At 44.5% G+C, this 13,813-nt stretch overlaps 1 protein-coding gene across 3 annotated transcripts in view; it reads right to left on the bottom strand.

Annotated features, from left to right (window-relative positions):
- Positions 1 to 6,230: 6,230 nt before the first annotated feature.
- Positions 6,231 to 13,813, bottom strand: part of sesn1 (sestrin 1) — a 67,190-nt gene continuing 59,607 nt past the window's right edge. The window contains exons 1-10 of one of the 3 annotated variants that reach the window (XM_031800239.1): positions 12,937 to 13,190; positions 12,051 to 12,174; positions 11,863 to 11,928; positions 11,489 to 11,689; positions 11,140 to 11,322; positions 10,597 to 10,833; positions 10,158 to 10,418; positions 9,777 to 9,967; positions 9,453 to 9,597; positions 6,231 to 9,281 (exon numbers count right to left, since the gene is read on the bottom strand). In XM_031800239.1, the coding sequence (XP_031656099.1) occupies positions 9,195 to 9,281; positions 9,453 to 9,597; positions 9,777 to 9,967; positions 10,158 to 10,418; positions 10,597 to 10,833; positions 11,140 to 11,322; positions 11,489 to 11,689; positions 11,863 to 11,928; positions 12,051 to 12,089 (1,410 nt within the window). In that variant the 5' untranslated portion in view covers positions 12,090 to 12,174; positions 12,937 to 13,190 and the 3' untranslated portion in view covers positions 6,231 to 9,194. Of the gene's footprint in view, positions 9,282 to 9,452; positions 9,598 to 9,776; positions 9,968 to 10,157; positions 10,419 to 10,596; positions 10,834 to 11,139; positions 11,323 to 11,488; positions 11,690 to 11,862; positions 11,929 to 12,050; positions 12,175 to 12,936; positions 13,211 to 13,813 lie in introns of those variants that run through there. The other 2 variants (XM_020454853.2, XM_020454852.2) reach the window with 2 other exon arrangements.

Below are 13,813 nucleotides of genomic sequence, written 5' to 3'. Positions count from 1 at the left end.
TGTGACAGTATATGATTCTAAAAGCATGTAGCACTCCCTATTTCCACAAGTAATGCCAGTAAAGCCCATCCTTTTTTTGTGACAATAGCAGTCCAGTGAGAGCCTATCTGGCCAGTGTTATTGGTTGTCCTCCTACTCTGGCCCAGACCCCTGGCTGCTACACACTATTTATAGAACTGACGAGTAAACGCCAGTGGGAACAGGTGAGCTGGGCCCCGTGTGTGTGTGTGTGTGTGTGTGTGTGTGTGTGTGTGTGTGTGTGTGTGTGTGTGTGTGTGTGTGTGTGTGGTATGGGAAGCAGATGAGCCCATTTACTCCCGGTGTTTATACTGCACATTGACTAAGCCTATTTATCTTCAGGAAGTTGTTGATGTACTCCAAGTTACAGCAGTGTGCACGTTTTGACTTTAATCATCATCACAGGAGTAACTGAGGAAGTCATCCTGCCCTTAGGGAGACGGGGTGGGGAGGGAGGCTCTGGTAATCAGAGAGGACTTAATCAGCCAGGAAATAAACACACACACAGATATCCCCCTGTTATTATACATAGACGCACGGTTGATCACATTGTGTCCTGCTCTTTGACAGGACAGCCTGTCCCCATAAATGTGTCAGTACAGTACGTTACAGCCCAGTTCATATCAGCCACACTGGCCAGTCAGCCCAGCCAGGCCCTGGGTAACTGTGTGTTTCTGTGTTTGTGACACACACTTTAGGGGATGGGCAGAGTGCGATTGAGAAACCAACGTGGTATACAGGTTTCAATCCTTGTTGTTGTGGGGGAGAAACGGTAAATGTGATGAATGCCAGGTCATATCTGATAGGAGAAATGTATTACTGTATTACTCTATAATCACCAAGGTATTTGTTTATGTGGATAACACACACATTCAACCTAATCCTCTGTCTCTCCTCCACATAGGACCTGGGGGTGCGTCTGCTCTTCCCTCTGGGTAACCTAACGTCTCAGAGCAGTGAGGCCAGAGAGCACCTCTTCACAGCTGATGGGTGTGTGTCTGTGCTGCTGGACCCCCCTACCATACACACACCCACACACCTCCAGCCAGGGACGCCCGTACACTCTGTACTTCTCCCGTGTGGGGAGAACATGCTGGTGAAGCTGGTTAGGGTTCTGTTCATCCACCCTGCAGTGGGGCCTACCCTGGCAGCTAACAAACACCTAGTACACGACCTGCTGGACACACTGAGGGAGTTTCAGCGTTTTAGGGTAATGTAAGAGTGAAATTATGGTCCCCATAATGTTCTCATAACATCCCCATAATGTTCCCAAAATGTTCTAATAACGTCCCAATAATGTTCTCAGAACATGTGAAAAAAGGTGAACCCAAACAGCCCACAGTTATTTCTGATAAATGTATTGACAGGACGGACATACCAAGGCCTACCAAGGTGATTTACTCTGAAACGTACGCCTGCTTGTATGTCCCGTCAATACAACTATCACACTGTACAAACCCTTCACTGTAAAACTCTATACAGTCACTCCTTGTTTGGTACCAGTTTCCTGTCTGCTGGAGACAGGTGCCAAACATCTAACACATATTTCTTCTTCAATTTCTTTCTTCTTTGTGTTTTTTTGTTGCACATCCTTTTTCGGTTTAGGTCCTTTTGCAGTCTGAAAGAGCCAAAGAGAGAACAGGATGTTCTGGTTGGTTTCTTGTGAAACTTCTAGGTGGTTGGAATGATGGTTTCAGGACTGACTGGTACAGGCCATGTTCAGGCGGGTGTGAAATTCTCAGCTTTAGCTGTGCGCTCTTCCCTTCCGCCTCCCTCCCACACACTGTAATGCAGTGTTTTTTGAGTGAGTCAGACACAGACAGACAGACAGACAGACAGACAGACAGACAAACTACCCCCCCCCCCCCCCCCCCCCCAATACGCTGCTGTTCATTGATTATTGACACCATTAGTATCTATCTAATTATCCTGCTGCTGGTCACTATTACTCATGTTTATATTACTATTCGTATATTAACAGTATTTAGATATTCCTGCTACCAGTCACATTTCAGCCCTGTTTACATGTACACTGAGTGTACAAATCATTAAGAACACCTTCCTAATATTGAGTTGTACCCATTTAAAAAAAATATTTTCCCCCTTTTTCTCCCCAATTTCGTGGTATCCAATTGTTAGTAGTTACTGTCTTGTCTCATCGCAACAACTCCAGTAAGGGCTCGGGAGAGACGAAGGTCGATAGTCATGCGTCCTCTGAAACACAACCCAACCAAGCCGCACTGCTTCTTAACACAGCACACATCCAACCCGGAAGCCAGCCGCACCAATGTGTCGGAAGAAACACCGTACACCTAGCGAACTGGTTAGCGCGCACTGCGCCCGGCCCGCCACAGGAGTCGCTAGAGCGCTATGAGACAAGGATATCCCTACCGGTCAAACCCTCCCTAAGTCAGACGACGCTAGGCCAATTGTGTGTCGCCCCACGGACCTCCCGATCGCGGCCGGCTGGTGGCACAGCTAGCACTGCGATGCAGTGCCTTAGACCCCTGCGCCACCCGGGAGGCCCGAGTTGCACCCCTTTTTGCCCTCAGAACAGCCTCAGTTCATCGGGACATGGACTTTACAAGGTGTCAAAAGCGTTCCACAGGGATGCTGGCTCGTGTAGACTCATACTTCCTACAGTTATGTCAAGTTGCCTGGATGTCCTTTGGGTGGTGGACCATTTTTGATACACATGGGAAACTGGTACACCTGGCACCTACTACCATACCCTGTTCAAAGGCACTTAAATCTTTTGTCTTGCCCATTCACCTTCTGAATGGCACACACACAATCCAATCCATTTAATGGTCTCAAGGCTTAAAAATCCTTCTTTAATCTGTCTCCTCCCCTTCATCCAAAGTGATTGAAGTTGATTTCAATAAGGGGTCATAGCTTTCACCTGGATTCACCTGGTCAGTCTATCTCATGGGTGTACAATGTAAAATGGTTTGTACACTCAGTGTATCATGCCTACGCTGACACTTTTGCACACACACACACAAACACACACCCACCCATCACTTACGCTGCTGCCATACTGTTTATTATTATTAATACTGCTTCCAGTCACTTTCTCCTAATCCATGCCTAGATGTACATATCCACCTCATTACTCCAGTATCCCTGCACATTGTAAATGTGGTATTGGCACTGACCCTGTATATAAGTTCTTCTATTATTTCTTAGTTTTTAGTTATTAGTTGTACTAATATACAACTGCTCTGTTGGGTAGAGCTAGCAGGTTAAGCATCTCACTCTACTGGTGAATGTGTCAAAAAAAACCTGAAACTGAAACCAACGTTTTTTATTTCTCCTCAGCACTGGCTGTGGACCCAAATCAGGCAGCTCAATATCCTGTTTTGATCACAGTTTATGACAGGCCATGCATGCTGCTTTACATTAGAGACAGAGAGAGGGAGAGGAGAACTTCTCCACCACACCAAAGGGCCTTTCCAGTCAGACCCAGAAACGAAACACACACTATGACGCAGGCACCGGTTGACAGTACGACCGCAATATCTTTGATATAATACGACCAAACAAGCTATATTTTCCTTCCTTCTCTCTCATGCTGTTGAAGCTGCTCCTCTCTAATGCTGCTGGGGGGGGGGGGGGCAGAACTGTCCGGAGTTTTATCAGCCCACCTTTTAGCAGCAGATGCATTCAGGGAGAGCTAATGTAAGGCAGTGTGTGAATCATATGTGAGTTAAACCCCTCTCTCCCGTCATGTGATGTGTGTGTGCAGGCTGGCAGACAGTGAGGGACTTTGGGCCAGCTGGCTGGCCTGGTGTGTCAGACCCTGTGGAACCTCACTGAGAAGGGGGGGGGGGCGGGGACAGACTCCCCAGCCACACTGGACAACCAGGAGAGAGGCACTGCTTGAGGTCCAAACACTTTACCTAGGTAGGGTTATTTTTCTGAAAGTTTTATGAATAACCTTTTATAGTTATATGTTTTGGTCTACTGCTGTAAACATACTTTATTTTTTATGTTGTATTGTTTTGAGGAAGCTCCGATTCAGAGGGGTTGGGTTAAATGCGGAAGACACGTTTCAGTTTAACGCATTCGGTTATACAACTGACTACAGTGCCTTGCGAAAGTATTCGGCCCCCTTGAACTTTGCGACCTTTTGCCACATTTCAGGCTTCAAACATAATGATATAAAACTGTATTTTTTTGTGAAGAATCAACAACAAGTGGGACACAATCATGAAGTGGAACGACATTTATTGGATATTTCAAACTTTTTTAACAAATCAAAAACTGAAAAATTGGGCGTGCAAAATTATTCAGCCCCTTTACTTTCAGTGCAGCAAACTCTCTCCAGAAGTTCAGTGAGGATCTCTGAATGACCCAATGTTGACCTAAATGACTAATGATGATAAATACAATCCACCTGTGTGTAATCAAGTCTCCGTATAAATGCACCAGCACTGTGATAGTCTCAGAGGTCCGTTAAAAGCGCAGAGAGCATCATGAAGAACAAGGAACACACCAGGCAGGTCCGAGATACTGTTGTGAAGAAGTTTAAAGCCGGATTTGGATACAAAAAGATTTCCCAAGCTTTAAAACATCCCAAGGAGCACTGTGCAAGCGATAATATTGAAATGGAAGGAGTATCAGACCACTGCAAATCTACCAAGATCTGGCCGTCCCTCTAAAAACTTTCAGCTCATACAAGGAGAAGACTGATCAGAGATGCAGCCAAGAGGCCCATGATCACTCTGGATGAACTGCAGAGATCTACAGCTGAGGTGGGAGACTCTGTCCATAGGACAACAATCAGTCGTATATTGCACAAATCTGGCCTTTATGGAAGAGTGGCAAGAAGAAAGCCATTTCTTAAAGATATCCATAAAAAGTGTTGTTTAAAGTTTGCCACAAGCCACCTGGGAGACACACCAAACATGTGGAAGAAGGTGCTCTGGTCAGATGAAACCAAAATTGAACTTTTTGGCAAAATTGCAAATCGTTATGTTTGGCGTCATCACCCTGAACACACCATCCCCACTGTCAAACATGGTGGTGGCAGCATCATGGTTTGGGCCTGCTTTTCTTCAGCAGGGACAGGGTAGATGGTTAATATTGATGGGAAGATGGATGGAGCCAAATACAGGACCATTCTGGAAGAAAACCTGATGTAGTCTGCAAAAGACCTGACTGGGACAGAGATTTGTCTTCCAACAAGACAATGATCCAAAACATAAAGCAAAATCTACAATGGAATGGTTCAAAAATAAACATATCCAGGTGTTAGAATGGCCAAGTCAAAGTCCAGACCTGAATCCAATCGAGAATCTGTGGAAAGAACTGAAAACTGCTGTTCACAAATGCTCTCCATCCAACCTCACTGAGCTCGAGCTGTTTTGCAATGAGGAATGGGAAAGAATTTCAGTCTCTCACATACCCCAAGCGACTTACAGCTGTAATCGCAGCAAAAGGTGGCGCTACAAAGTATTAACTTAAGGGGGCTGAATAATTTCACACCCAATTTTTCAGTTTTTGATTTTAAAAAAGTTAGAAAAATCCAATAAATGTCGTTCCACTTCATGATTGTGTCCCACTTGTTGTTGATTCTTCACCCAAATTGTTTTTTATATCTTTGTTTGAAGCCTGAAATGTGGCAAAAGGTCGCAAAGTTCAAGGGGGCCGAATACTTTCGCAAGGCACTGTAGGTATCCCCCTTTCCCTTAGACCTCTGGTGATTACGAGGGACTTCCACCGAGCATTCTGGGAGTCAGAGTTCCGTCCTGAGGCTCAGAGGCTGAGGGACAGGATCCAGACTCAAACAGTCTGCCATCTACACAGTCTCCCTCCCTAAAGTGTGATGTCCTAGCCTTTCTTCTTGCTGTGCCCTGCCTCCAGTGTGTCTGTACTCAACACACTTTACCTTCCGGTTCTACCACGCTCTCTAATTCCATTAGTAAGGTCCTGACCAGGGACAACTCTGGGACTTAGTTATAGGCTGTTACTTGGGTTGAGTGTTTTCCAAGTCAGGAAACCCTCTTGGCCCTAGCTATGACATATTTTGAGCCTCTGACCTGTATGACAAACGGTTTTTGTTGTACCATAATGTAACTGGTAATGTAATATTATCATAGGCTACTCTTACATATCGCAATAATTGTAAATTGCTTCTGTGGTGATAAAAAGTTACGACATTGTTAATCTGTGAACTGCTGTAAGTAATAAACCACAACAAAACAAAGTGTGGTAAACGTTCTCCTTCTCAAAGCCTTTATTGTTACAGATATGGACCAGGCCAGGCAGTACTGCTGCAAAGTTAGTAAAGAACAGCGTTTTTTTAAATCACATAATTATCATTACATCAAATAAGTACAAAAACAGCACTTCTGTCAAAATAAAGTAAACCTATCCTGCAATAATAACGCCTTACAGTGACCACAACCCAATAGCATTTCATCAGCCATAGTTAATGACACATGGTTCTCTACATGATACACACCTGTCCGTCTGGGTTGATAAAGTTATTTAGTCTCATCCTGTTCAGATTGTCGTAGGGAAATGAGGCAGTTCAGTATCAGTAGAGATATGGACCAAGTCACCCTCTGTTTGCCCTTAATAGAAAAGTCCCTGAACATCCAGAGAATTCAGTCTACAGCCAGTCACCCACAAGGATGCCAGGGAGTTTCCGCAGGGAGAACGGAACAGGACAGGAAGGTGAGCAGAATAGAGGTCAAAGGTGATCCTAGAAGGAATTTTCCCTCATCTCACTGCACATTAGACAGGTCCAAGTGTTCTAGCACAACAGGTGTGGGAGTAACGTTCAACCTTGGACTCGTCAACACAAGCAAACATTGAACCACAGAGTTCAGTGTAGTATAAAATGGCAGGACTGACTCCCCACTGGACAAAAACAAGTTGAATCAACATTAGGACATGATTTCAACAACAGAAAATGAAATGGGTTGATGAATGGAAGTGGAAAAAGCAATCAAAACAAGAGAATTTAGTATTTCTTCACCTAACTGTTAACCTAAATCCAATGAGATGGTGACTTTTCTTCATGTTAGTCGACAAGTCAACCAAATCTAAAACAAAACTAGACATTGAACCAGTGGGTCCACACTCAACACATGCGGTTGTACCAAACATTTATTTGTGTGTGGGACTCAATTGCATTAACTGTGCAAAATGCATCTGTAATAGCCAAATGTTTCCTACATCATTACTGATGACATATTGTAAAATGTCATTGATGGAGATCAGATGTTTATTGTTAAGGTTGGAGATAATACATGCATGTGTGCTATGACTACAACTTGGTGGGCTTGTTTCATGAATGATTCAATGTATAGATTATTTCTATGTAATAATCATATCATTATGTTGATGCAGCAGCAACAGTTCTATGGAGAAAACAAAAAAATACAATGATTCAATAACATATTCCATTTTTTTTATATAAAAAGTTTCAGTATCTGACATTAGTCAGAAGTTTGATAAAACCTCTACACTTCCTCTCACAACCACCCCCAAATAATGTACCATTCCATAATCATCCTCATCTTCCTCCTCCTCTTAACGTGAAACAATCATTCAATTGTCCAACTGTATCAATCCACCCTCAGTAGAATGCAGTACTTTACTGTTTTTAGTCAACAAAACTAAAAGTGTGGAGAGTCTACCCCTCGTTTAAAAAACTGTGTTTGCACTGGTTAGGCTCCCACAGAGGGAACAAGCACATCTATGACCGACTGCAGTCGGACCGTATCGACCATAGTCGGTCCAATGAGGCCCAACTGGGCTCCCTACGAATGAAAGCCAAGCGACCCAGAATGATAAGAGTCATTCTGCTCGCCAAAGAGCACTTCTTAATGCGATAGAAAAGAAAACAGCAGAGGTATTTATTTACTGGTACAATTCACAATACCCAAAGCTTTGAAAGTGTTAGGATGCCCAGGCCAGGGTCAAAGATCGAGGGTGAGCGGAAGACAGACAGGTGAGGTCATTGTTATGACAACCGGAAGCCAATCCCCTGGAAGACCACTTTGTTTTAGCTTTCATGTTCTTTTTCTTACAGGACAAAGCTTTTTACCAGAAACAAAACAATGTAACAGTCACCACATAGAAAGAGCTACAGCAGAGGCAAGAAGTTTCACACTTCAAATTACCTCGCTTTCTTCCTGTTTTTTTGTTGCTTGAAATTTCAACACACTTTTTTTCTTTATATTTTCTGTAAAACACATGGAGTTACACACACATCCACACATGATATTTGTCACTGACATCAGTCTCTCATACAGAATGGGTTCATCATACGTACAGTCGAACTAAATAGGGCTCAGACAGTGTTATTTTTTAGTTTTTCCAACACCTCTCCGCTTTCACACACTTCTTGGGTTAGCTTACACAAACAGTTTCAGGGTGGGGGGTATTGGGGAAAGGGGGGGGGGGGGTTAATGCTGTGGGTTTATGATGGATAGGGTTCTTAGGGGTGGGAGGGAGGAGGGGGTCAATATGACCCCTTGCTTACATGAGCAGCAGTATCAGGCAGCACCTCTACACACTATACTGTGGTGTATGACATAACCAGGCACACCAACACACAGGCCAAATAATGCTTCCATCATCTCCAGTTACCGCAACAACAACCACATGAAGATAACAACTTCTCTTAATACAAAAAGACTAAAGCAAAATATATTCAACAAAAAACAGTGACTACATTATCAAGTGCAGACTGATGCACTGCTTTTGCTTTCTGGAGATTTGCTGTGGGTTTTCACACTATATGGAGATTCTATTGACATCATCCACTGAGGTGTATTAGAATACTGGAAGGGTGGCCTGTGTCATCGGTTTCTTTTCCTCTGGCCCAGCAGAGTGTCTGCTCCAGGCTGCCCCCTCATGGTGAGTTTTGGCACTGCAGGTAAAGAGGACAGCTTATCTTTCCACAAGTAGGTTGAGATGACTTTTCTTTTTGCAGTTCTTTTTTTTCTTCAGCTTTCATTTGCTTTTTTTTTGTTCTCTCATTTGTTCTGTTCATTTTTCTTTCCACATCACGAGGACGAGCTTCGTCACGACGGACAGGGTTACCTTTCATCTTTTTAGTTGTTTTCTATTTCCCCCCCCTGGTTTATTTCTTCTGAAGTGTCCCACGAGAGCAAAGACAATGACAGCAAAAAACAATGATAAACGCCAAAAGCATTTCATGTCATGTAGCGGGTGATCGCTCTCAGAGCGTAGAGCAGTTCTGCCTGCATGCGGGCTTCCATAAGAAGCAGATTGACATGGACCTGGAAGAGTGAGGGAGAAAGAGAGAGTAGAACGCATTACAAAACTGCTCCACAACATTACTCCAGTCACACAGATCAACAACTAGGAGAGGAAACTATATAGAAATGTTAAATGCTAACAGAAACAGAAACCCATGGACTAAGAAATAAAATAGAAAGTTGTCCCCTCACCTTCTCGGAGTGCTGGAACTGTCTCCAGAAGCTCTCGTACATTCGTTTGGTGGTTTTCTCCGGGCTGCACACCATGGTCTTAATGTAGACCTTAAAGCTGCGGTCCAACAGCTGGTTAATCTCCCCGTAGTCATAGTCATCATACCTGAGACATAGATATTTCTTTACTAATAACTACATTACTGTACGAAATTACTGCACTTTGTCAATGTATTAAACACGTGATAACATTCTTCTTTTGACTGAATCTAGCATATTACATCATGAAATATATACATTTACATGAGTAGATTGGTGTTTGTATAGAGCCAGTGAGTGACGTACCTGATGCCGAACATGCAGTGGATGTAGTTCCAGATAGCCCTGCGCAGCATGGTGGTGTCCACGTCTTTGTGCATGGCCATGGTGTTGTAGGTCAGGTTGTAGGCCATCTGGAACTTCTCATCCAGCAGCTGACCAACGTCAGGGTACAGACGGTTCACCAGGGAGTAGCCATGGTCCTCCCAACTGTAGTCCTGAAGAGAGGAAAGCAAGGAGTTAATCAGAATGTCTGGATATCAATTGATCAATCAGATAGATAGCGCAACATGGTAACATTTAGAAAATGTAATCTTGAAGTTATTGAGAAAAAAAAAAAAACTCTTCACTTTCTCTCTTTCTGGCTCTCCCTGAAGGGGTGTGTGTATGTACACGTGTATTATATACCTGCACTCTGAAGGTGGGTACATGTTCTCCTCTCCTGGAGAAGTCCTTGTAGCCGTAGCTGGGGTCTTCAAAGTGCCTGGAGACGTCTCTGGATGGCACACACTCCTCGTCCTCTGCCGTGGCCACAAGCATGCTCTCTGTCTTCTCCCTCTCAAAGCGTGTGGCCATCTCCTCCTGACTGGCTTCCTCTTCATCACGACACTCCTGCAGCTGCTTCATCCTCTCCATCAGCACCTCCACCTCACCAGACACCTCTGACACCTAAACACAGGAACACACACATTCTGGTTCAGGGCACTGGTCATACAAAGGGCAACCACAACCACAAGCATCACTGTGCTCACAACCACACGGGTGTCAAAGCCGAGTGACTAACAAACCTACAGCTTCTCTCCCTCGCTCACCCACACACAGTCCTGACTCTCCTCCTCCCGCTCACCTGGTGATTGCCTCTCCTCTCCTCCAGGTGGCCGTGACCGTTGCCATTGGCGATGTCGCAGACACAGTACTGGCTGAGGGAGGGGGGTCTGAAGGTGTGCCCCCCGTCACTGTGGATCTCGGGGGTGATGCCACAGCCAAAGGTAAAGGATGCCAGGGAGTGGTAGTGTGTGAGGAGCACCACAGCATGGATCAGCTCAGCCAGGGACCAGCTGTGTTCTTCAGCCTTCAGCAGGTGCTAGAGGGGAGAGCTGATACGTCAGTCAATCAGTAGTTTCCTTTGGGTGGAATCTTTTCTTTTCCTGTCTCACATTCTATCCATCCATCGCTTTCCAATTGTTTTATTCTCTCTACCCATCCCTTCCCCTCTTCCTTCTATACAGATCCCCCTTTCAAAAAGTTATATAACTAACTCTGCAAAGTCAGCAGCTGTGTAACTCAGGCCAGGCCTCATCACATCATTTCGGTATCTGTTACATAACCCTAACCTGTCCCTCTGTCTGGTCCTGGGGGTTTGTGTCACAGATCCAGCCCCCCCACGTACCTCGATGTGTGCCTTGGTGAGGAGCCAGGGCCGGTGGGCCAGGATCTTGTTGAGCTCCCCGAGGGCCTGCAGCTTCTGTGGGGCTCCGTCCAGGCCATTCAGCCACTTGGAGTCCCCTCCTACCTGGAGGAAGTCGTTGACGTGCAGGTTGACCAGGTAGGAGCACTGGTGTCTGGCTGCAGCCTGGGAGGGGAAACAATTACCAGACTGCCCAAGAACTCTAAAATGTACAGTCTATAGGCGAGTGTCCAAGAATTCAAAACGTACTCTCTGTAGGTAGAGAGATATACAGGGCTTGTAGTGGCTATACTGTGGTAGTGTAGAGGTTGGAGGGGGTTAGGGATCTCACCATGATGCCTATGTAGTGGCGGTAGTGCAGGGATAAGGGCCCGTCCATCTGCAGCAGGTAGTGCTGTGTCCTCAGAAAGCTCTCCAGGTACTGTGGGTGGAAGCCCATCACCAAGGAGATGTTGTCAAGGCGACCCAGTGCTGCGAATGCGTCCTCAAATATCGATTGTGTCCTGGGGTCTACTTTACTGACTTGAAGGATCTGATGCAATAGAGACAGTGAATTTAATGTAATTCACTTATTGGTATAAGATGCTAACTAAATATCTGTAATAAAATGTCAATGTTATGGATGATTTGCATAGATAAGTAACAAGTAAAATGTTTTGAAGTCCAAAGAAAACTCGTGGTAAAAAAAGGTTTTGTTCTCCATACCTCTTTTTCAGGGATAAATCTACTTGGTCCATTTCCCAGGGGTCTTGGGATTCGAACTCCAAAGTCCTGCAAGACAAAATAATACAGAAAACACATATTATAGTTATGCAAGAGCCAAATGCAACAGTGCTCATTGGCGTCAAAAGCTAAAGGCACAGGGGGAAAACTCTAATTGCGATTTTTCGTACCATTTTGGCTGCGAGCCCTGACCGTGTAATATTGTACATCCTTCTGTGGGTTATCGTATCTCTCACCCCCTCCTCTAGCCCACATGTTCGCTCTATAGTCGGGTTGGCGCACTGCAACCGCAGCCTGTGCAGAAATAAATCTCTTTGTTCAACATTTAGCTGCAGCAAGCCACAACAGCAGTCTCTAGAAATGTTACAAAACTACCAAAATACACAAAAAGAAGGCTTGATAGATACAATGTATCATGCCTACAGTGGCTATGTAACCATTTGCAGTTTGATACACCCTTGATACAAGTAATACCCTTGATAAATATTAGACACAATGTTATTGATCAGAAAGGCTCGCATACTAAAATAGTTAAATAAACGAATTCAAAATATGATTGACATCTCACTCAACATAAAAACAGCCAACTGTCAACTTGAAAAGTCGCTGATTGCGACATGTCCTACAGGCTAGGGCTGACTGTCTGCTCCGTTTCTGTCCCTCTGCGCCGCGCAGAGCTGGCGGAATGAATGACCTAGAACTGCCCGCCGAAGATTACTCGAAAGCGACAATACTGTCTTGCATTGATATACACCAACCGAAAAAAGTAGAACCTTATACCGAACGGTCTATAGAGTTGGCAGTAGGATGACAAAGAACTGGAAAGAAAGTAGAGTTGAAAAGCAGCGCAAACTCCTCAAACGCGTAAACAAGGTTGGACACAAAAGAAAAGACTGCACTGCAGTTCCTTCGCTCGAAGCCACAGAAAACAAGTGGCTAAAATGACATGAAATTGTCTTGTCACAAATTAAATAATCTAAATTCCAAAACGAAAGCATAGGCTTTCCAAAACATGCATTCACTGTCAAAATAATTTCCCCTTTATTTTATTCTTACCTTTTTGCTTAGCCGTTCACACCGAGTGCATATTTTAAATACGTCTGTCACTGTAAATGAATCATTTTCAATGGTTTCTGTTGCTGCAGTTGCGTGCTTCATAATGTGTTCTCGGCGCGATCTTATGTTTTCAGGTATAGAAATATAAAGGTCTACTTCGATGGCCGTTTCCTTTCTCGCTTTGTTTCTTAAGGGACTGGTTAATAAAGTGCTCAGTTGTCAGCCGGTGCTGTCCTACAGCAGAATACCGTTCTCTCTCTGCGGATACAGTCCGTAAATAAACGGAGCCTTGGTTGACTGACGTGCGCAAAAGCCAATCCCATGGCGAAAACAACCTCCATTCATCCAATGAGATATAAGGGGACGGAGAGAGGAGGAGTGAAATGTGTAGAGAGGTGAGCGTCTTAACTTGAGCACAGAGCGAGCCCCCACGAAAACATCATCAATCGTCTCTAATTTTGTTCCTTGCTGCAGCCATTGATTGGCAATGGATATCGACTGACTATCACTCTGCAGCGCACAAAATGGCGTGAAATGGTCACTTCCACCAACTGCCTGCTTATTATGGCTTTATTACATGATACATATATTTTTCACCCCTTCCACCCACAGCTGACCCGGTGCTACATGGACGTTTGCAGGCACCTGCTATCTTATCTCTGTGTGTTATAAACAGGATGGGGAGCATCACAACTGTAAATATGGCGGCAGATCTTATAATGGCACAGTAAGATACCTGGACAGTACAGGTCAACAAACAGCAAATCAATTCCAGCTTTCCACTTAGACTACCAGTTCAGATAAAGCAGCCTTAAACCAAATCAAACAGGGCTGTATAGCACCTCAAACAAACCTACCAGGAAGTCTCGATAAAGAC

This window comes from Oncorhynchus kisutch, linkage group LG21 (assembly GCF_002021735.2).
Source record: "Oncorhynchus kisutch isolate 150728-3 linkage group LG21, Okis_V2, whole genome shotgun sequence".
In the NCBI taxonomy this organism is placed as follows: domain Eukaryota; kingdom Metazoa; phylum Chordata; class Actinopteri; order Salmoniformes; family Salmonidae; genus Oncorhynchus; species Oncorhynchus kisutch.
Note: the sequence above shows the minus strand (reverse complement) of the source record. Positions and strands in the feature narration are given on the sequence as shown.